The sequence below is a fragment of the Myotis lucifugus genome, unplaced genomic scaffold, assembly GCF_000147115.1.
Source record: "Myotis lucifugus unplaced genomic scaffold, Myoluc2.0 scaffold_66, whole genome shotgun sequence".
NCBI lineage: Eukaryota > Metazoa > Chordata > Mammalia > Chiroptera > Vespertilionidae > Myotis > Myotis lucifugus.
Genome location: NW_005871114.1, coordinates 3,550,991 through 3,574,696, shown reverse-complemented (window position 1 = coordinate 3,574,696; position 23,706 = coordinate 3,550,991). Strand labels below are relative to the sequence as shown.

At 38.6% G+C, this 23,706-nt stretch overlaps 2 protein-coding genes across 3 annotated transcripts in view; one reads left to right on the top strand and one right to left on the bottom strand.

Annotated features, from left to right (window-relative positions):
• Window positions 1-1,893: 1,893 nt before the first annotated feature.
• On the bottom strand, window positions 1,894-23,148 carry NOC3L (NOC3 like DNA replication regulator). Of its 2 annotated transcripts, XM_006090014.3 has the most exons (21): window positions 23,016-23,148; window positions 21,789-21,997; window positions 20,003-20,135; window positions 19,106-19,263; window positions 18,477-18,530; window positions 17,359-17,489; window positions 15,575-15,736; window positions 15,266-15,359; window positions 13,980-14,155; window positions 13,453-13,581; window positions 11,954-12,085; window positions 10,473-10,553; window positions 9,550-9,650; window positions 8,249-8,321; window positions 8,107-8,170; window positions 7,949-8,020; window positions 7,455-7,636; window positions 5,531-5,659; window positions 4,781-4,878; window positions 3,286-3,370; window positions 1,894-2,934 (listed from the first exon to the last, which is right to left on the bottom strand). In XM_006090014.3, exons 3-21 carry the CDS (start codon window positions 20,080-20,082, stop codon window positions 2,806-2,808), a joined length of 2,130 nt encoding a protein of 709 aa, XP_006090076.2. In that variant the 5' UTR covers window positions 20,083-20,135; window positions 21,789-21,997; window positions 23,016-23,148; the 3' UTR covers window positions 1,894-2,805. The 2 variants fall into 2 exon arrangements, with proteins under 2 accessions (XP_006090076.2, XP_023610670.1); XM_023754902.1 differs by lacking the exon at window positions 20,003-20,135.
• Window positions 23,149-23,242: 94 nt separating this feature from the next.
• TBC1D12 (TBC1 domain family member 12) overlaps window positions 23,243-23,706 on the top strand; it is an 85,390-nt gene continuing 84,926 nt past the window's right edge. Inside the window, exon 1 of the mRNA XM_023754906.1 lies at window positions 23,243-23,427. The gene's annotated coding sequence lies outside the window, so the exon portion shown is untranslated. The remainder of the gene's footprint in view (window positions 23,428-23,706) is intronic.

The window sequence follows — 23,706 nt, the reverse complement described above, 5'->3', positions numbered from 1 at the left end:
GCAAAAAGTAAAATGATGCAAGGGTGGTAAGGAATTGAGGGTAAATTTGCATAAATCTGTAGGAAGTAACACTTGGGGCAGGAAGAGTCCTCTTGAGGGAATACCTCTTTTCATGCCATCCTTAGTAAGTATCAGTTACTTATAAAGATTCTCCAGATGGGGATAAATATGGGGTCTAGACTTCACAAAAGTGAGTTACAGGTGCCTTGTTTTTCATCAGATTTTGCCTTCATAGAAGCCTCTGAAGACACTGGGGGCTCATTCATGAAAGTGGGCCTCCCCTACTGTAATATATGTACATCCCCCCTCCAACATTTCTGTTGACCTCTCCTTGCTCAATTCTGAAAAGTAGTCGGAGTTTGCATACTGGTCTGGTAAACTTGAGTTAACTCTAAGACAAAGCTGCACAGCTCTGTTCCCAGGCAAATGGAAGAGCAGTTTTCCTGGCTGGTGACTGACCTTGTACGTGGCAGAGAGGCAGCCTGTAGGGAAAGTGCTCGCTCTCCAGTGGCTGCCTCTGACTCCTTTCAGCTGCTTCTGTCACATCAGCAGTGAGGCGAGAAGAGGTGAGTGCCGGGCCCTTCAAAGGCCATCAGAAACTGGAGACCGCCTCTTGCACAAAGTCCGCACTTGGGTCAACATTTCCCCGATACAGTGGCTCACTAACAATTCGTGTGTTCTCTGCCACCTCCATGCATCAGCTTCTTAAAAGCAGCTCTTGATTGATGGCTAGGTATTCTGACAGAGGAATACCTGAAGTGAATATTTCTGAAATACTTGCTGAATCTCCATGATTATCCAACTATTCATATAGGTCTCTTAGATCCAGAATATACTGTGCTCAAGCCTGCCATCAAGCAGGCCTCTGAACCCCCTATGTCAGATGACACAGGTCTCCAAACTTTGAAACAACTCTCTCTGACACTGAACTGGGTAATCTTGAATTTTGTGCATGTGGATGACTTAACTGTTGCAAGGTCATGGGAGACTGAGGCTGTCTGACTCCATTACCCCACTTCACCTTTATGTGCCTAGCAGTGCTAAGACATAGTAGGTGCCCAATGTGTCATTTAAAAAAAAAAAGAATAAGGCTGTAGCTTAGTATAGCCTCAAGGTGTGTCTGTTTGTGTGTGCCTATGTTATTATTAATGACTGCCATTATTCAGTTCTGAAAATGAAACTCAATACAAGGCTATGTAAATAAATGCACAAATATATTTCAGCCTCAAATTCATATAGGATATTCAAAACCTAGATATATAACTTTATGGTCCTGTGAGTCTCTAAATATGTAACAAAAGGGTTAAAAACATAATACAAGTGTGAAATAGTTGAATTTCTATTTTAAAATTTACTTTTCACCTAGTTTCTACTGCCAAAGTGAAATATAAATGTTTGTGTCTATATTTGGGAAATAAATGATTTGTGGCCTGTATTGGTGACTTGTGCTGATATGGAAAGATGCTTTGGTCATCCAAACTATTCCTAATATTCCTGAACTTTGTGCTATGTCTAAAAGGTGGGTTAGGGGCTCCAGTGGCGCAATCGGTTAGCGCGCGGTACTTATAAAAGGTGGGTTAAAAGCAAATATTTATATGTTGAATCATACATTTCTCATCATTAAATAATCAAGCCTAAAAAATCTGATCTTAGAAAAGCTTTTTAAAACCACATACAAGAACATGCTAAGAGATTACATGCACTGTTAAAGCTAGTATTCCCACTCCAGGAATGATAATGCAACTTTCTATTTTCATTACTTCATGACAAAAAAAAGAGCATTAAGCACTAGACCAAAATCATTGGCTTCTATAGCTCTGAAGCAATAACTGATCTACTCAGTTGGACTGCTGTGATTTTTTTTTTTTTAATTCTCATATTACAAGACTAGGAAGCAGAAAAAGCAGCTGTTTTATTCAATTTTTCACAGGAGAAATTTTTATACCTGGTCATTAAACACTTATTTCATAGGCCATTCTTATAATATGGTAACAGCTGTATTATATTGCTTTATAATTATAAGAATAAGGCATTTTACCTATACAGGGACAAAAGAACAAAAAAGCCCTTCCCTGGGTACCCTTTATCCTTAAAACAGAATGGTAAGATGTGGGGCAGTTCTTCCCCTACCACCCTCCAGAGCATGCCAGAAAATGCAAAGAACTCTGAAGACCAGAATCACATTCAAACTTTCTTTGAAAGTAGCCAGAATGAGCACTTGTCCTTTTTTCAAAGGTCAGATGAGGTTCCTTCTTGAAGTGTACCTACCATCCAGCAAGAGCCAATGAACCTGGTGTCCAATTTCAAGCTATTTTTTCTTTTCTCAAAAATTTTCATAGAAACATACTCAAATTTAGAATTTTTTCTCACTTCCAACTATGGTGGTGTAATAGTAATAGATTTATTTAGTTATAAAGAGTAGCTAGCTGAACTGTAAAAAACAATCTCACCGTCTCGTTTATTCTGTGCTCTCTGCCCTCCTTTTAATCTAGCAACTGCATCCCAATAAATTCAGTCCAAAGATTTTTTAAAAAACTAACTTAATATGTATATTAAATTTCAAAAAGGCAACATCATTAAGAAAGAAGTTTCCAAACATTAAGGGAGGAAAAGGCGTTGGATTCTCCTTTCTCAACGAAAAGATGTTTCAGAATTAGGGCAGAATCCTGCACCACGCAGTAACTCTTCCTCCTTGGTGAATTTCCCTGGGAAGTTTCCCTGTACAAAAAGAGAACCATTATCTTAATGTGTGTCTGCACAAATACACAAGTGCACAGGCAAGTCCACTGGCTCTTCATCCTTCTGCTACCGTAGCGATGTCTTCAGATATTTGGTGAAATCCAGAGGCAACTGAGTATCGACTTCATTGCAAAGTCTTTTCGTTAGCTGATTTAAATCTTCATTCAAAAATGAATCCCCTTGTAAAACTTTATCCTGAAGAAATATTGAAAGTATGAGTTAAAAGTTCTTATGCCAACAACAAAAGCCAAGCTGTGAGCAGAGCTAAAAATTGCAACAGCTAACACCAAACCAACCACCTATGAACCGTAATAATGACGGGGCTGGTCCAGGCGTGGACATACCCTACACTGAATGAATGAGACAGTCCCATGACTGTCCCTATAGAATTCCAACCCCAGAGATCCGTCCTACCATCACCAACTACGCATGAAAACAAAAAGATCTACCTATAAACACTTAGGCAAATTGGAATCAGTTATTAGGAGATATATTAGTTTAGTTTTGATTTCATCTTCTAAAAAAATAATGAACAGTACCACGTACCTTCCTTTTGGAGCTTGAAGTTTCCACAGGAGGATTGAATGTCATTGCTGCCATGCTGTAAGCCTCAAAGAGTTCTATAGCAGATCTACAGTCACAAACAGAAACCCACAGTCACAGAGACACCACCACACTGCGTACCTTGAAAACAGTGAATCGTACCCAGAGAATGACTCACTATTCTAAATCCATCCATTAAGATACAACATGAGCCTGCTTTTGAAACCAACAAATCAACACACACAAAATAAATCCTAAATTCCCAGGTGTTGACAACATTATCCAACGAACTCCACCTCCCAGAGGTCTGGTTTACATTTAGAAACACGGGCCTGAACAGAGAAGGCTGAAAGAAGAGCTCAAACTCAATGTGACCAAATCCCAGCTCAACCACAGTTATGTAAACAATATGCAAGGAGTTTCACTCCGTCACAGGAACCAGAAGAGCAAAGCACGGAGTCATCCTCCATGGATTCCGAACAGCTCAACCCTTCAGTTGTTGGCCTGGATTAAAAGCCAGGAGAACCACTCTCCAGAGAGAATAAATGTCTATAACCATGGCATGTAAATGAGTCCTTGATGATTTGGGGTTGGTTCACGCAATGAGGTGATTAGGGTCACACCCCAAGCTCCACATCTGGGGAAAAAACAGCAGGCGTCTCCTTTCTCGCCTTTGGGATGAACCAGTTGCTCATCTTCCTCCAGAAAAGGAAACCTCTGGCATAAATGAAGCAAATGTTCAAGAGCCCTGACCAAAACTTGCCATGGGGGAAAAAAAGGTAATAAAGAACTGTTTTCTCCCTTTTGAAAACAAGGCTGGAAGACAGGTAGAAAGAATGAAGGAAGAAAGTAAATGGTCATTTTTAAATTTTTATGGCCAAAAGTTATCTCTCTCCTACCCAGAAGTAAAAGGATTTATGGAAAACTGCAGAGTTTAGCCTCATTTAGCGGGGTAAGCAGCTAATTACTGCCATGTAAAAACAATATAGCCCCATCTGGCCGAACCTCCCAGAGTGGGAGGTGAATGCCGGGGCCGAGATCCGAGCTTCTTGCAGGTCAGAAGGCCAAGGAGAGAAACTGCTGCCTCCTGGGCGAAGTGTTTCCAAAGCCCTTTCCTCAGTTCTCCCTCCCTGGCCCTCCCAGGACCATTCAAAAGAAAAGGAATCGCATTGTATTGGACTGATGGATCGTCACATAAGCGAATACAGCACTGTCTTACTAACTGTTGAACTGGAGTCATGGGCATATGGGGATTCACTATTCTGTCTACTTATCTGTATGTGTAAAAAAAAAAATGTGATTACCTGAAACAAACAAATAAAATCAGAGTCAGCATGTTTTCTCTCTAGAACAATTCAGGAATATAAGTGAGACCTAATCCAGATAACCAGCTAGAACTTTACATGTTAACTCTATTACGTTATAAAATAGACTTCTCCCAGTGCAGACCTATCAACTGAAATGTATGGTTTAATAATAAGGCGATGCTAGCTACTACCTTCGGCTCAACTCTGGTTTGAGTGCTTCAGAGCCTTCCAAAGGGGCTCCCGCGATCAGGTGAGCTGCCAACCTCCGCACTATGGGATGGAAATGCCGCTAAAGGGGAAACAGGACAACATTTGTACAGGTCAGTGTTTTATAAAACACTAGCTACAGTGAAGATTTTATTTAATAAGCACTAATTTAAAAAACTATAGATGTATATATGTGATTCATAAGGACCACATAACTACAGGAAAAACACTACCTTTGTTCACAGGATTACAACACAAATCTGATGAGCAAGTCACCAGTGACATAGCAGTGTCTCACTTTTACAGTAGGAAAAGGAAAATCAAAAAGCAACTTCTCTTTCACAGGGAAAAAGTTGTATACAACAGGCTTCCTGAACCGTATTTTCTGAGTCTCACTGTAACGCCGGCCACACCGTAGGACCACAACGTAGGTGAAACCCTATCGACACTGGCGGGTGGGCCTGTAATGTCTCCCTGGATGGGAGCCAATACAAATGTGTCTGGGACGGGAAAGATTCCAACAAATTCTACCCCACAAAACTGTCGTTTTCAGCTTTCTTAAAAAATGTATTTCAACATCTTAGAGTAGGAAAAGCAAAGTGAAATGTAGGCTATTAAAACACAAATTCTAGGAAAGGTGGACCCAGAGCAAAATACACTAAGTACTCTGGCAACAACTACTGGGAAAAGCTGAACACAACTGCTCGCACAGTGAGAGGGAGGGGCAGGCTTACCCGCAGAGCGTGCAGCTCCCACAGAGCGGTGTTCTGGGCATTGCAGTACTCGGGCTCGTCCAGCTCAGGAAGGAAAACCCCGCTTCCCTGAGACTCATTGTCAAGCAACAGGTCTGTTTTGGGGAAAGTCTGCAAAAATGTCACATAAGGATTAATTATATTAATGTTATTAGTTTAAAGACAGTTACTGGGTTCTGCACGTTTATTTATACTTAAATTTCATTTGGTTTTATGGCTATAGAAGAGCTATAAGCCCATGAACTTCATACCCAGTTTTAATTTTGTAAATTTAAGCTTTTACCATAAAAGAACAAAAACTGCAAAAGAGTATTTTCTTGGCTTGCTCTGAAAAGAATTTATTTTATCTTGCAAGAGAAAATAGAATATTCTTTTCACCCAGCAATCCCACTTTTAGGAATCTTTCCTAAAGAAATAATTACATTAGATGCACATAACGCTATTCACTATAGCATTATTTGTTAATAGCAAAAACAATCTGTATGCCCATGAAAAGAAAAATACAAAATATAAAAGCCAGACTGCCTGAATTTGAATCCCACCTCTGCCACTTCTTTTTCTTTTTTTAAAATATGTTTTATTGATTTTTTTACAGAGAGGAAGGCAGAGGGATAGAGAGTTAGAAACATCGATGAGAGAGAAGCATCGGCCTCCTGCACGCCTCCTACTCTGGATGTGCCCGCAACCAAGGTACATGCCCTTGACAGGAATCGAACCTGGGACCTTTCAGTCCGCAGGCCAATGCTCTATCCACTGAGCCAAACCGGTTAGGGCCCACCTCTGCCACTTCTTAGTAGCAGCATCACTTTAGGCAAGTCACTCCTCCTCTGGACCTCACTTTTCCCCATCTATAAAATGGGAACAATAATAGTAGCTACTTCACAAAGCTCTCATGAAAATTAAGCAAGTTAAGTTTTGTAACACATTTTCACAGTGGCAGTCACATAGTAAGAACTATAGGTGTTAAACAAACAACCTCATTTACTCATTAAAGAGACAAGGTAGTTATATTTGTACCTACACAAAAATGTGTTCATCACCATTAAGTGTTAAAAAAATATTATAGAACAATATGAATACCATAATCCCCACAACCCCTTTCTATTAAAAAAAAAAATAAGCTATGTTGTTTGTGTGTGTTTGGTGTGTTTATATATGAATTTTTTAAAAAGTCAGCTGAGCCCTGACCGGTTTGGCTCAGTGGATAGAGCGTCGGCCTGTGGACTGAAAGGTCCCAGGTTCGATTCCGGTCAAGGGCATGTACCTTGGTTGCGGGCACATCCACAGTAGGGGGTGTGCAGGAGGCAGCTGATCAATGTTTCTCTCTCATCGATGTTTTTAGCTCTCTATCCCTCTCCCTTCCTCTCTGTAAAAAATCAATAAAATATATTTTAAAAAAAACAAAAAAACCTCCCATTTAAAAAAAAAATAAAGTGAGCTGGGACACCCACCAAATGGTAAAACTTGTAACCTCTGGAGAGTGTCAAGAGGGGCCGAATGCTTTCCTTTTGTAACTTAACGGACTTCCTTTATCATATGATTTTGTTACAGGTGTGAATTACTTTTTTTAATGTTTTTATTGATTTTAGAGAGAGAAGAAGGAAGAGAGAGAGAGAGAAATATCAATGAGAGAGAAACAAACATTGATCTGCTGCCTCCTGTATGGCACGTGCTGGGGATCAAGCCTGCAAGCTGGGCACGTGCCCTGACTCAGAATCGAACTGGTGACCTCCTGGTGCATGGGTCAACACTTAACCACTGAGCCACAGTGCCCGGGAAGGTGTGAATTACTTCTAACTAAATAATAATGTAACGGGGGAGTGGAACGGATGGACACACACACACCAAACAAAACACCATCGTGGCACTGCCAGAACTTAGCTCTCTTCAGTGTATCACCACTCACATGCATTAATATCCTGTTAGTTGCTAAAATGCCAATGCTTGAGTTGGGAAGGACGTGAAGACCAAGGGTGCAGAGGCGCTTGATGAAGGCCAGGGCTCGCTGCTGAGAAACCTGCTTTCTGCGCTTGGTGAGCATGACATCGAGGCACTGGAGCACAATCTCAACCCCTTCATTGGTAGCACCTGAAACAGCAAGACAGACCCTTCATTACTTTTCCATGATCCAAGTTCACCTACCCCAGAGACCCAAGCTCAACTGTCACAGGTCCCACATCACGCCCCAGCCCATGACATAGGGCTGTCCTGCATCTCCAGTCAATTCTCCCCGGTTCTCGCTCTCCCTGTCTTACGTGAGGTTGCATACACGAGTGGCACTGGCAGGCCCGCACTTCATACACCAGTTCCTATTTCTCATTGTTCATTGGCTATTATTCTGGTCACAACGTATTCTTAAAGGAACTATTTATTAAAGACACATTATCTAAACATATGTACCTGCATGTAACTTGAACAGTGTTTTGTAGAGATGTGTATAGAACTTCATTGGATCAATATTCAGAACATCACCTTTTGAAATGACAACAAACACCAATTAGAAATGTTACAGCCTCCAAAGCTAAAGCAAACAAAACTTGATTATGAAGATATCTGACCTTGCCCAGAAAGAATATGAAAAGCGGTCTGGACACAATGAAGACTTTCTTGATAGCTTAGGTCCTTAAAAAAAAAAAAAGATATTAAGAAGAATAATACCATTTATATCTTAAAAAGTAATTCATTAATAGAGATACTTACACCAGACTCAATGAGACTATGTAGAACTACTAATAAATCATCAAAAAACTCCACGTTTATAAGGTGAGCGAACCTAAAAATCAAACAAAACATAGTTAAAAGGAAACCTAAGAACAGAAATAAAGCAGCCACAAATTAAACTTGACTTTAAATTTGTAATTTTAATATTCCTTATTCCAAGTGTTAGCTGATAGAGATGATAGAGAAGACTGTTTACTTCTCATTCATTCAGACTGACCTTTTGACAATCCATAGTTGGACACTATACTCAGCAGGAACATATGAGGCACTAAACAAACTAATACAGTATTTCAAAAATACTTCCGCCCTGGGGAAGAAGTTGCTAAGAGCAAACAGCTTCCCCGAAGAAAGTTTACCGGGCGTCCAGCACTGTTCTAAGCACTAAGAGCGCAAGCAGCATCAGCTTCCAGGAACACGGGTGGTGGGAAGAAGGAAGGAGGAAAGATTCTGCTATTTATCAGAATATGGACCCCATGAAAGCTTTAAGGACAAAGAAGCTGAAGCTGGTGTCTAGTTCAGGCTCTGCAATGAATTACCTTTATGATCCTAAGTTAAGTCACAGGACTGGCCTGGGCCTCTATTTCTAGAAATAACTGAGATCACCCACTAGAGTTAAAGAGAAAGAATCATGGGCGCTACTAAACGTCAGAGGGCTCTACACATTACAAAAGATTAGGCCCTGAACTAGTTCAAGGATGTCTCTTCAGTATTAATGCAAGAGCCCATATAAGCATAACTAATGGACATAAGACACTGGGGGGTAAGGGAGGGCAGGGATTGTCAAGGGCGGGGGGTGGGGGAAGGACACATATGTAATACCCTTTGTAATACTTATTATAATATTTTTTTTAAAAAGAATAAAAAAAAATCTTAAATCAAAAAATAAAAATAAAAAAAAATAAAAAAAAGAATGCTTGACAAAAAAAAAAAAAAAAATTAATGCAAGAGCCTTTGACACCATGTAAATCTTAGAACAGGAAAGGACCTAGAGGTCACACATTCCCCGTCTACTGGAACAATCTTTTTGGGATGCAGTTTGGCAATATTTATCAAAATTTAAAATGGACATACCCTTTGGTCTAACAATTATATAACCCAAGTACATGAGAATCCTTCCAGAGCAGCCAAATAAAAATAAAGCAAGGAAAGGCTGGTGACCAAGAAAAAGAGAACTGAGAAGGACACGAGTCATCATTAGGAAACCCTGACCAAAACTCATGGTTACTTCGTTCTTATTACTTAGAAAGAATCTAAAAGGTTTCAACCTACACAGCCCTTACTTGGCAAGACCTTCTAGAACTGCTGGCAGGAGAGGGGACCTCTGGGCCTTCTTCAGTATTCTGAAGTAAGTTACAAACACAATATTCAATGTCTCCGTGTGCTGGCCAAAGGAACAGACAACATGTCGTCAGTACAACCCAGTACACTTTCTCCTGAATTACTGTAACTATCATCAAAGCTCAACCTTTCTACCCCTTCCCCTCCCTCCCAACAATGCAATCTTAGGAGCTTTCACAAAGTGAAGCTTTAACAGAATGAAGGTACACATCCTGTGATTTCATAAAACCAGCACTGATCACATGATAATTTCTTGTACATCTCATATCTAAGTTTCATGAAATAAACCAAAATTATATAACCAAAAGTTGAAATAATAAGTCCCTAAAGTAGTTTAACAAAACATTTTAAAAAGCACTGGACAGCGATTTTCAACCTTTTTTCATCTCATGGCACATATAAACTACTAGAATTCTGCAGTACACCAAAAAAATATATCTTTTGCCAATCTAACAAAACAAAAAAACACACGTATAATTTTGATTCATTCACACTGGATAGGTACTGTTTTGCAGGCTGTTGTCTTTTTTTTTTTTTACAATCTAAGGCAGCAGTTCTCAACCTGTGGGTCGCGACCCCTTTGCGGTCAAACGACCCTTTCACAGGGGTCGCCTAAGACCATCCTGCGTATCAGATATTTACATTACGATTCATAACAGTAGCAACATTACAGTTATGAAGTAGCAACAAAAATAATTTTATGGTTGGGTCACAACATGAGGAACTGTATTTAAAGGGCCAGAAGGTTGAGAACCACTGAAAGGGAAAACAGGTCAGTGCCCCTGACTAAATAGTCAGGAATTGCATGTTTAAAATTTCTTGCAGCACACCAGTTGAAAGTCGCTGATATAGGGGAACTGCCTACCAGTTTCAGTTTTTTCTCAGTACTCTCTGAAGCTTCCGCCTCCCGAAGCTCTCGCTCTAGTTTCTCTTCTGCTTTTTTCCACTGAAAATAGATTGAAAAATAAAGAGTATGTATTATCCCATAGAGTGAAAACAGCAACCTTCAGAGAGATAAAATACGGAAGTACTGTGAAACATACAATAATACCACAGCTTCTCTATGAATGCAAATATAAGCAAAAGCAGAAAAGCATGGATAAGAAGCATACACCAACCAAACTTATGACAGCGGTGGCCTCCTGGGAGGAAGGCACTAGAAAGAAATAGGGAGACCACAGGGGATTCTAACTCTAACAATGGTTTCTTTCTTTTCAAGAAAAAAACTGAAGTCTTCATATTTGCTCATTCAGAAAGGGGAATACATGGGATATGCTATATTATCCTCTGTAGTTTTCTATAATTTAATTTTTTTCAAAAAAGGAAGAATATGCTGAGCCCAGAAATAATTCTTATTGTTAAATCATCTACAACACAGAAGCAAGTCATCACCAAAATTTCCCAAACTCCTTTATATACAATGCGTAAAGCCAGATACTATATAGAAATTCAACAAAATATCTATCTGTTTCCACTTCCTTCCGCTCTAAGAGCAGCGAACAATGGTTGCTAAGCTGCCTGAGCCATAGGGGACTGCCTGAGAAACAGTTTCCTTCCCTCATGTGAGGCTGATAAAGAGCTGGGCCTTTGTTTCCCCACCATAGTTATGTATCCAACTTCCGTTAGGATAGTATGGTATAAATAATGAAAACATTTACCTTCATTTGTTTAGTGATTAAGTCTAATTTGATATTTCTGTCATGTTTTCAAAATTTGTAGACACATGCAAAAATGGATATCCTGGAAATTATTTTTTATTTTGTTTTTATAAGCAATTTGATAACCCTAATAAACTGTTTAGAAATGTTGGGGAAATGATGACAACAGATGGTGGCAGTGGTAACTCACGTTTATAAAGCATGCCGGGCTATGCACGCTGCCTGCTGCTTTACATACATTATTTTTTTTTTTTTTTACATACATTATCTTATTTCAACTGCACAAAGACTTGGCAAGACAGGTACCATTTCTCAACATTAAAAACAAAAAAATGTGCCCAGGGTCTAATAGTAAATAAACAAAGGTTTCAAATACAATAAAGAAACATGATTCAATGAACAAAAACCCACTTTGTTGCTAACTTCACCAGAAGACATCCTTTCTGTTAAGGAAAGACCCTGGTGTGTCACAAGGAATCTCAGATGAAGGTAAATGCCAGCATGGCAAGAAAATCTTTTTATCTATTGCTCTCCTTCCAGTAATTATCAGTTTAAATGGATTTAATAAAGTATTTCTTTGTAATAACTGGGAAGATTAAATTCTCTAAATAGTTATAATTATGATTTTACTTGTTCTTATACTATAATTTTAATCTAAAATCAAAACAAAAAAAGAAATAAATCAAACCTTTCTCTGCATTCTTGATAGATTTTTTCTCTTTTCCTTAAAAGTCATGAACTTTTTTGGTTTATTAATGTCCTCTGTATCTTTTTTCACTTCTACTTCCTTGATTCTTAGGCACAAGAATGTTTTTAGCATCTAATATTGAAGAAGACACAAATGTAAGTATTAAGTTTATATTGCCTTCAAAAACTTTATACAGAAAAATATGCACTTAACAATGTTATTTCCTCCCTTAGTGCAAAGAAAGAAAGAGAAAAAAACACCTTTGAACTATCTTCTATCACATTTCACATAAACATCTGTTATCTTTTTGCCAAATATATTTGATAACTTGTGTCTATGAAAGCACAACTACTATTTGGCTAAATACAAGTAATATTATTCTGCAGTTTGATGACAACAACGAAGAAAGAGCACATTCCTTGGTATTGGCAGACAGGAGTCAAAGAGTAGACAGGCCAGAAAAAGGTTTGAACCAATATTGGAGGAGGGGATATAAATTAGGTATTACTTTTTATTCTTTTTTTAAAATATATATATATTTTTTTATTGATTTCAGAGAGGAAGGGAGAGGGAGGGAGAGATAGAAACATCAATGATGAGAATCATTGATTGGCTGCCTCCTGCCCGCCCCCTACTGGGGAACGAGCCCACAACCCGGGCATTATGCCCTTGATCGGAATCAAACCTGGGCCCCTTTAGTCCACAGGCTCTATCCACTGAGTCAAACTGGCTAGGGCATAAATTAGGTATTTCTAAACCAGCTTTAATTTCCCATTTACCAAATGGAAAAATGTTGATCATATGATACAAACTTTCAGTTAGAAGATATGTAAGTTCTGGAGATCTAAAGTACAGCATGGTGACTATAGTTAATAATACTGTGTCATATACTTGAAATTTGCTAAGAGAGTAGATCTTCAGTATTTTCACCAAACAGGAAAAAAGGTAACCATGAAAGGTGATGAATGTCTTAATTAACTTGATTGTGGTAATCATTTCACAATGTATACGTATATTAAATCATCACATTGTACACTTTAAAAACCCAAATTAAAGAATGCAGTTTATAATTCTAACATCACTAAAATGAAAGTGTTTCCCTGTGACCAAGTTTCATGTTCAAGCCTTATTATCTGATCACTCTACAATTCTGAATAAAGACACCAAATACGTTCTCTACTTAAGTACAATATTTATAATTTTCGCAGTTCAACTAAAATTATCAGCTTTAATGAAAGGGATCTGATGGCAAAGCAAGGCTGAAATTAGGAACTAGAACAGTAGAAATTGTGAGCTAAGCCACCAAAACTATATGACGAGATTTCATTTGGGGAATTGAGTATTTTCCCTTTCTACTTTACACACTTCTATAAATAAATACCTCATAGCAACTGAAAATTAACTTTGTAATTTAGAAACATAAATACCTCATGGCAACTGAAAATTAACTTCGTAATTTTAAAAAAAAACACGTGTAAAGTAAAATGCGAAAAACTTACCTCTGGCCTAACGTCATAATTTCTGCCCTTCACAAATCCAGAAATCACTTTGATCACTCCAAGGGAAGCTTGGCCTAACTTATCTTGCTTAAAAAGTTTCTTAACTGCCTCGCAGCACATTTCCGATATCTGAAAAACAAAATGTCACACTGAACTGGCGTTTCTCAGCCTCAGCACTCCTGACATTTGGGGCCAGAGAATTCTTTGTTGTGGGGAGCTATCCTGTGCATTGTGGGATATTTAGATGCCTGGCCTTTATCCACGACAAGGCAGTTAACACCCCAACCACCACAGTCCTGACAATCAAAACTGGGGGTCGGCGCAGCCTAATGCCCCCTGGAGGGCAAAACTGTCTCCTGTTCAAAGCCTCTGCACTAAACTTACAGGGATCAAATAGTTTTCTTCAAGAAACAGTGTTTAGTAAAGTGATTCTATTTCAGCTCCAAAAATTTTTTGAGAGAAAAAAAGCCAGATGGTCTATAATTTTCTGTTAAGCCCAACAGCAACAATCGTTTAGAGCAGCCCACCGGTTTTGACAGGTCATTCATGAGAGGGACAACCAGGACGATGATGTTGTTGTGGAAGTTGAAATGAGGCAGTGCCACCAACAGCTCACACAGGCTCTTCACAGCCACCGCTGCCAGTCCTTTGTATGCCTTTAAGGAAACTACGTTACTTTTCTTCAGCTTCCTCTGCTTCCAGTCTAATAAAAAGATAACTCTAATTACTTACTTTACTCATTGGTCAAAACTTCAGCTAATTACCTTTCTTTTACAGTAATATGCGATAAAACTCAACCTACCACGCAAATTCTTAAATATGAGCTGTATCTATCCTTAGACAAGACAAAGGTCATCATCAAAATGTTTCTCCACCATCCACCCTCTGACTCTAATCACAATTACCAGAGTCTTGGCTTTCCATGTTTTTTAAAAGATACATATATCAGCCCAGCTGGTGTGGCTCAATGGCTGAGCATCGACCCATGAACCAGGTCACAGTTCAATACCCAGTCAGGGCTCAGGCAGGGGTTGTGGGCTTCATCCCCAGTAGGGAGCGCGCAGGAGGCAGCCGATCAATGATTCTCTCTCATCATTGATGTTTCCATCTTTCTCTCCCTCTCCCTTCCTCTCTGAAGTCAATAAAAACATATTTTTAAAAAAAAACAACACAATAAATTCCAACCATTTATGAATTAAGACACATACAACTACTTACTAGGTAAAGGACTGCAACAATACTAATAACTGACAAAATACAGTCCTTAATACAGTCTAGGCATAGTTGTAAGCACTTTGTATCTATTAATTCATTTAGTTTTACACAACAATCCTGTGAGTTAAGGACTAGTATTATTCCCACTTGACAGCTAGAAAAGCGGAAGCACAGAAAGATTAAATGATTTGCACATGCCCTGACCAGTTTGGCTCAGTGGATAGAGCGTCGGCCTGCGGACCGAAGGGTCCCGGGTTCGATTCTGGTCAGGGGCATGTGCCTTGGTTTCGGGCACATCCCCACTGGGGGGTGTGCAGGAGGCAGCTGATCGGTGTTCCTCTCTCATCGATGTTTCTAGCTCTCTATCCCTCTCCCTTCCTCGCTGTGAAAAATCAATAAAATATATATTTTTTAAAAAATGATTTGCACATCACATAGGTGTTAAGTGATGAGCCAAGATTTGAAACCAGAAAGTCTGACTCGAGACTCTGCTCCTGACCATACACTATACTGACAGCCAACACACAGCACAGAATAGAGAATTCACCTTCCTGACCAAAGCTAAGTATGTTACATGCTTTCAAGATGTTTAATATACCTTTAACCATTTGCTCCAGATTTTCCAAATAAAATTTATATTGGCTAACAAGCCCTTCTTCAAATTCTCTTAATTTTTGGGTTTCTTTGCGGATCTGAAAAGACCAAAATATCAATCACGTTTTAACATCAACATATTGAAATCCAAAAATTAGCACAAAATGTTGAGTGCCTAGTATACTAGGTCATGTAAAACCAACCAAACAATACAAACAAACAAAAAAAAAAACAACCACCCTGTTTCTCCCATCTCTAGCTCTCCAAACTTTTCAGCTTATTTTCTATAGTACAGTAATTATAGTTAGCATACCTTGGTAGATTTTTCTGCTTCTGTTAGGGGCCGAATTTTATATGAAGGAGTAATGTCTTTAAATAACTCCATCAGAGAAATGACCACCAGCTTTCGAACAGTAACAGCCACATCAGGATCCTGTTCCATCAGCATGGAACGTAATTCTTTCAGTTTTTTAACCTGTTAAAAGAAATTACTCATCAGGCTAGAGAAATAATAACAGAACAATCGTGAGCAAAAGCAACAGTTCCACATCTGGCCCAGTAACTAGAATTCACACAATGACTCCAAGAGTCTAGTCAAGCTATAAACAACTCAACACTGCCACTACTGACAGATAAGTCACTGAAGTTACAAAGTAACCATGTTTTTGTAAAATACAGACTTAAAAAATAGTTTAAATTTGTTAATTTACCTGTTTTAAGAAAATCTTTTTAATTGGATTTTCTTAATGCAAGTGTGTCTTATTTCACTAAAAATACTTTTTGAAATATTGTTATATATACACCAATCATATGTTGTGTAATCACACATATACAAGTTAACCAGGAATTAGTACAATGCATCCACAGGTAATTAAGCTTCAGAGTTATTCATGTAACGATATTTGTATGATGCAACGCAGAAGTAAAAAATTGGTTTCAACTAATGTGCCCATTGCTTTGATGAAATACTATTGCCTGCTGGAGTGGTATCTCGAGAAGCAACACTGGCTGATTAACAATGCTTGCCATAGCAGGGAGCAGGACAAGTATGTCACCTCCATTTGCTCGCCCTAACTTTTATGAAAAGAGCATGAGGCTCCAGAGTTAGAAGACCTGGGTGCCAATCCAGTGGCTGTTAAAATCTGAAAGAAATCACTTGAGGTTTTAAAAGCTCTATTTTTCAGCTGTAAGATGAGATCAATAGCTCTTGTCTCCATGGTTTGACAATAATTAAATGAGATGATACAGATCAGAAATATCCCAAATCCCCCTCCCTGGTTCTGCTCTCCTGGCTTTGTTAGAAAAGGACCATTACTACTCCAAAGCATCCCCACAGGAATTTTTTTCTATAAATGTAAATAACCTACTTTATTGTCCAATAAACAAGTATTTGTCATAGGAGGATGCTGGGGACACCAATATAACGAAAATAATAGTATCACTTTATATAACTTCATGTCTATCATATCATTCAATCATCACAACAATGTTTTAATATAGGTACGATCCCCCTTTTAGAGATGAAGAAAATGAATCTTGGCAAAAAAACTTACCCAAATTCTAACACACCGTACTTACAAGAGCCAAGACTACACCTTGGATTTCTTGAGTTAACAAGTTATAACTATCATCACCTTCACTACTGTTCTCATGGCCAATGATAATTCATTGTAACTTTCTGATCCATTTCACTTAAATATTTTATACTTATAAGTATTCCTAAACTACTCTTGTCTTTTGTGTGCGTGTTTCTTACTATAAACTCTAAAAGTCAGTCAAGCAAATTTGCAAGTAGTTTCCTCCTCCCTAGTATAATTAATTTGTATAGACTTACCACTATGAGTTACAACATTAAATCCAATATCTTCATTTAGAGACTCAGAGCATTTATGAAACTTTAGTGAGATTACAGAAGAAATGAAGCTCAGATGTAGAATTAGGCTAAGGTTCTGTCTGCTCTCTCATTCTAACTCAGTTACTACGTTTTGCTAATGCTTTTCCTTTTTGTGTGTACTTTAGGTAACAAGAGAATCTTAAAATATTAGACATTTAGACCATATCTGATGTGAAGAACCTAAGGAAATTAAAAGTGCTTACATTATTTTCTGGGTCTGATAATATGGCAGATGCCAAGGCTGCAATATGCAGTTTCTTCTCCTGTAGCTTCTTCTTTCTCTCAATTAAATGCTCTTCTATGGTCAGCTCGCGAATAGGATCTTCAATAATCTCTGAAACAGATTAGGTTTTCCCTCTTAAACGTTCCTTTATTTACAAGTGTCCAGGAACCTTATTTCATATTCTCTCAACAATCATAAGGCATGTACTATCAATAGCCCCATTCTATAGATCAGGAAACTGAGGCAAAAGAAAAGTAACTGGCCTATCCTCATAAACCTAGCAGAAATGGGATTCAAATCCAGGCAGTCTGACTCTAGAGCTCATATTATTAATGGCCATGCTAATAAACCCACAAGAATTCATATTAATTAAGGGGAAGGACAATCTGATTCAGTTGTTTTAAAAAGTACAGAATATTCTTTGTTTTCAACTCTATTCAGTCCTTTGAACTACACAAAATATGTTCACATTAAGAAATTCATAGGGAACTAGGATTTAATAAACACACAAGTATAATCGGCAACAAGCCTATGAAGGATGACTGAAAACCCTAAAATAGTTGACCTATAATGTCATTTCACTATCAGTGAGGTTTGCGAAGCAGAAGTAAAATTTAACCAGCTTGTTCTGTCATGAATTTCAAAGCAATATAGTTTCAAACAATAAAATATGTTCTTTCCATTTAACTTTAGATAGAAGTACGCTAGCTTTTAGAAACCCACATTTAATCAAACCAAAATGATTTCATACCACAGAATCATTTTTGTAATTTAAAGCTAAATAGTTAATAGTTATTTATAGGCAGGTCCTTCACTTACAACTAAAAAGAATTCAAAACAGTTCAATTAACAAAACTCTTCATGCATGCCTACACATTACAAATATTAATTGCATAAATTTTTGCATAATAAAAAGCAACAATCAAATTCCACCAGATAAAACTTTAAAAATGTGAAAAAATGTTTACAATGACCTTGAAATAATCAGTACTTCAAAATGCACATTCCAGATTTTACCTAAAATTGTCTCACTTTTATTATGCAAAAAATGTAATTCTCAATTAACAATTTAGCAGCTATAAAGATGTATCCCATTACCTTCCTCAAGTTCCATCTCTTCTTGATCCTCTTCATCTTGGTTAGTGTCAAGAACTATGGAAAATATGTATATTAAAAATGTGATAATATACTTAAGTGGTGAAACTATCAAGAAAAGCATAGAAGTGATTAAAACAAAACTCAGGAAAGTAGTTATTTTTGTGAGGAGGGAGCAATCAGTGATTGAGGGGAGCACAAGGGAAGTTTCTAAGTGCTGGCAGTATTCGTTTCTTGCCCAGATGGTAGCTTTATGGGTGTGTTTTTTGTGATAAACCACGTAACTTCACATCTTTGATTTCTGGATTTTTCTGTGTGTTGTATTTCACAAGAAAAAAGATTCATATAAGAAAAAAAGGCTAATAAAGGAGGACTAATATGCTCTACTTTTAGAAACAAGAGAATTTGCTAAAATACTCTAAAATCACCTTAACCTTATAGCTTCAGTTATACTCACAGTACAATAGACACCTAAGATAATCAACTGTATTTCTGGCCAAAATCATCAGCTTGCTATATGACTAACTGTAGCTACTTCTATTTTGTAGATATAGGTAAAAGTCAAAATTAAATTAAATTTTTATGGAAAGAAATGTGATATTTTTAAGGAGCTAAAATTGTAACTGACTTACCTGGCTTTTCCCTGGTCTGTGGGATTATACCACTTTTATCTTTGATAGGAAGCAAGTGAATCAATTCCTTCTCTGGTGCAGTTTGCAGAGATCGTGGTATTTTTTCATATTTATCTATAATGTTCTCATGCTTTCGTTTCTTGGCGTGAACAGGTTCACTGTAGAAAAAAATTTAATTTTCAGTTTTAATATTTTAAAAAGGAACCTAGAGACCTACCATTTTTAAAACACAGAAAAATTAACCACTAGTCAAACCTTCACTAGGTATATAAATATTAGCACCTAAACCAAGCACTTAAATAGTAAATGAATAAATTAATTTTACAGTCTATCACAAAGACTCAAACTATGGCTATATCTAGTTTTCCCTTTAGATGCAAAATTAAGATGAAAGCTGCAGCAGATTCTTTTTGAAGAATATGCCACAGAGCTAACAGGGACATCATGCTATACTGCGTTCCCCAAAACTTTTAGAGCATAGCACAGACTTAGGAGTTAAAAAGATCTAAGTTTAAATTTCAGATCTACGAGTTGCGGGGAAGCATCAGTTTCCTCTCTGTAAATGGGAATAATACCCACTCACAGAGTAAGGAGGATTGAGATCACAGCCATAAAGAACTCGGGAATGTTCTGCCAATTCCTCAAACAAAGAATAGCATTCTTCCCCATTCACTATTCAGACTCAGACGAAATAAAGATGTACACTAAATAAAATCAGCTTGTTTTATTCATGAACGTCCTTTATTTAGGAAATAATCTGAATAATAAATAGGGTTTACTCTTTGTAAACATTGTGTTCAGAGCTGAAGTTCTGCACTAACCACCTAAGTAAAATTCAGAACCAAGTTGTTAACGCTGAAAGGATGTGAATGATTATTATCTAAATGAAGTTATTACCTAGAAGAAAGATCTCTCGTTAGAAAAGATGCTCTTTGTCCTAAATCCTTCATTAACTGTAAGTCATCTTCATCCATCATATCTAAAGGTAGGGCTTCCTCTTCTTCCTCCTCTTCCCTCTCAATCCTTTTACCTGTTACACACAAAATCAGAAATATGTATTAGAGATGAAGAAATTCTCCATTTTTGTGTCTACAGCAGGAAAAACGTATGCTTTTCTAATACCTTAGCCCAGTATTTCTAAATGGGAGCACTAGTCACGTGATGGGTAGGACAATTCTTTGTTATATACAAGGGTATCATAGGCTAAGCAAAATGTTAGCATCTTTGACCCCTGAAACCTAAATGCCAGGATCATTCCCAGGTCACTCTAAGAATAAAAAACAAATGTCTCCACACTTTCTACAATGTCTTCTAGCACATTTGAGAACCAGTGACTTAGCCCCTTAGCTTCATCTGATCGCCAATGACTTTCACTTCCATTCCACTTCAGCTGCCCCCTCCAAAGGCCACGTCCCTAATCCAAGTCCTCACCCCCCTCTCTGACCACAACCTTTTGTTCTTCCAGTCTCATTCAGTTACTTCCACTGCACCTCTTTTGGCCAAATACAATTATTAACACATCATGCTTTTTATTTTATATATATATATATATATATATATATATATATATATATATATATATATATATATATTTATTGATTTCAGAGAGGAAGGGAGAGGGAGAGAGAGATAAAAACATTAATGATGAGAGAGAATCATAGATCGGCTGCCTCCTGCATGCCCCACACTGGGGATCAAGCCCGCAACCCAGGCATATGCCCTGACTGGGAATTGAACTGTGACCTCCTGGTTCATAGGTCAATGCTCAACCACTGAGCCACACCGGCCGGGCCCACATCACGCTTTTTAAATTCTACAGAAATTTAGATGGAAGAGATATTTAGAAGTATCTAACTCAACCATCACATGTTTTTACAGATTAAATACCTGGAGATTAAATACCTGGCTAATTTAGGGTCACATTGCTATTAAGTAACAAAATCAAGAGAAAAAGCCCGAGTTTCCTGGCTTCCATGCCCATGACCTTTTACATATCATAATAATATGTTGCCAAAAGATCAAACTAAATAGGTCAGGATTCAGAGAATGAGAAGCACATGGGAAGACTGAATATTCCGGTATAGTCAAATATAACTACTCTGAAAGTATCAGTAACATTGTAGAAGAACTGGTCTGACTCAAAATGGTCATATTCCCTACCTGTTTTGAGTACTTGGAGTTCTTGGACAGTTTTACAAAAATAACCCCGACATTTACAGAGCAATTTTACTCCAAGTTTCCGAATGAAAAGAAAGCCAGGCGTTCAGAATACGAAATGAATTTCAGCAACACTGAAAAACACACCAGAGAAAAGCAGTGTTCTTACCTTAGCTAACTGCCAGTGGATGGGAACGTGGCATGGCATGCTGCCTGGCATTCACTAGTATTTATTTACAGGGCCCTTCTGAGTTTGTGATCCCAGGTATTGTATCCTCAGATCTGCTTTCTAGACATACCACAAGCAGAGGCTAGTCTCGCTCTTTCTCACAATGAGTACTATATTGACATGTTTTCCTATACTGACTATAAAATTAGAAAGCATATAGGACTACTGTCCTTACCTACTCTTAAGAAGGATGTGTGACCAAGAGTGATTAATAGAATGCAATTACTGGAACATTTTAGAAAAGCACTTTAGAACAAATCAATGGAAATGAGAGCACATGAATGCTTTCACAATTACCTGGCCGTTTTTTCTTCGGGTCCTCCAGTGGAATGGGTTTCTTAGACACAGCATCTTTTACAGCTTGCCTTAGTTTCCGCTGTTCTTTTCGGTACTTCTTGAGATTGCTTTGTGTTTAAAATTGCTTGTTTTTTTAGCTTGTTTTCAAGTTTGACTTTACTAGTTTTAGCAACTTCCTAAAAGCTTGGGACCTGTTTTTTATTTCTTCTCTGGAAAACAATAACAGGAGGAATGCTGCATAACCAATAATTTATTATTATTTTAAAAATCAGATGAAAGCGAATTTATTATAAATTTCATTAGACCAATTCCACAATTATAATGTCTCACAGCCAAGATCTTGCATATAAGAGCTAAAACCAAACTAAGGCATTTATCCCACAGAATGGCACTTGAGCCTCAGTTATTCAACCATGGGTCTTATTGTGACCAGAATCCGCAGCTGCTCAAAGGGTCTAAGACCCCCCAAAAAGGTTAAGAACCATGATGTAATTGCAAATTATTCAAGGCTATCTTAATTACGTTAGCATACTCAGCAAAATGCTGGCTGTCTTTAACAATAACTGACATTTACATATTACTTTACTGTTTACACTGTTCTCCAACATTCTACCTCCAACAGCCTAGTTAAGCAATGATTGCCATTATCCTGACATTACTGCTGAAGCTATGGCTTAAGGATTATGCGACGTGTCAAAGACCCTTAAACTAAGAAAGGCAATACTGAATTCCGGTCTTTGGATTCCAACTCTCTTGATGGTGACCCCTTATTCAGAAATCCAAACCCTAGGGCTAATTTTCTGCAAGAACCGGAGCAGAGCACTTGCTTTCCTATCTTCTTACCCTTTGGAGGGAAGGACTCGTATCGAATCCTATGACTCACACTATAACTCCACTGAGAACAGGACCCTGCTTCTCCTCTGTAAAATAAGGGGTTCGAAACACAGTCTTGAAGGAACCCTTCAATGTCTGACATCCTAGGGATGCAAGACTCGGTGCTCGTCTCATCGTGGCTACCGAAGCCGAGCGTGATCACAATGGGCCATGAAGGAAAACGCAGGTGTAAGGACCGGGATGCGGACGATGCCCTGCACCAAGAGGGAGCCCCGAATCTAGGCCACCGCCCCCTAAACAAGAGCGAAAACCGCCAGGAAAGCTACACCAGGCAGCGACTCTCAGCCAAAGGGACCCCTAAACCGCGGGGACCGGGCTTCTGAGGACCCTTACCGCCTTCATCCTTAAAGCTGAAAGGCGTTCCGGCGCCACAAACTCTCCAGGGGTAGGGATGATCCAGAAATCCTGACGGGGAGACACACGTGTCGCCGCCGCGACACTGCAGAACGGAAGCTGCTGCTGGCCCCGCCCCTTCTCCGCCGGAAGTGGGGGGCGGGACTTCCGTGGACCGGCTAGGGCGGACGCCCCCTCGCGGGGACAGTCTCACGGTCCCGGCCTGACGTTGCCGAAGTGTCCCGGGGCGGATAATCGACTGGCTCTGTGAATCTAGGGGTCACCATCAAGAGCCCTATAGCCACCTGGACTCTTTCCGGATTTCCTTAAAAGTGGGAAGTTGGGCTCCTCATCTGAGAACGAAAGGACTCGATGTGTCAATCACCTCTCTGCATTTTGTGCCTCTCCTCACGTAGGTACCTCATTGTTGTGTTAGACTGGTTTTTTTGTGGGTTGTTTTTTTTTTTGGTAGTCTTCTTCCGTTAAGTCTTGAGGGCCGAGAAAAACTTACTCTTTCTGTGTAATGCCGGCGCTTTCCTGACCCTCGGCCAGCTCTCCGGGGGTGTTTGTGCAATGCCGAATTTCCCAGGACCTTCCGGCGCTCAATGGTTGGTGATTCTTGAATTTTTTTTTTTTAAACACTTTTGGCTTCATAACTATTGCCTGACAGGTTACCTCTGTGAGATTCATG

Excerpts from the sequence above, each read along its gene's own strand:
- NOC3L (XM_006090014.3), bottom strand. The coding sequence starts at position 20,082 with ATGATGGATGAAGATGACTTACAGTTAATGAAGGATTTAGGACAAAGA. Across the intron at positions 10,554-11,953 it reads TATCAAGAATGCAGAGAAAG|TGGAAAAAAGCAGAAGAGAA; the intron begins GTTTGATTTATT and ends ATCTATTTTCAG. Across the intron at positions 2,935-3,285 it reads CTTCAAGCTCCAAAAGGAAG|GATAAAGTTTTACAAGGGGA; the intron begins GTACGTGGTACT and ends ATATTTCTTCAG.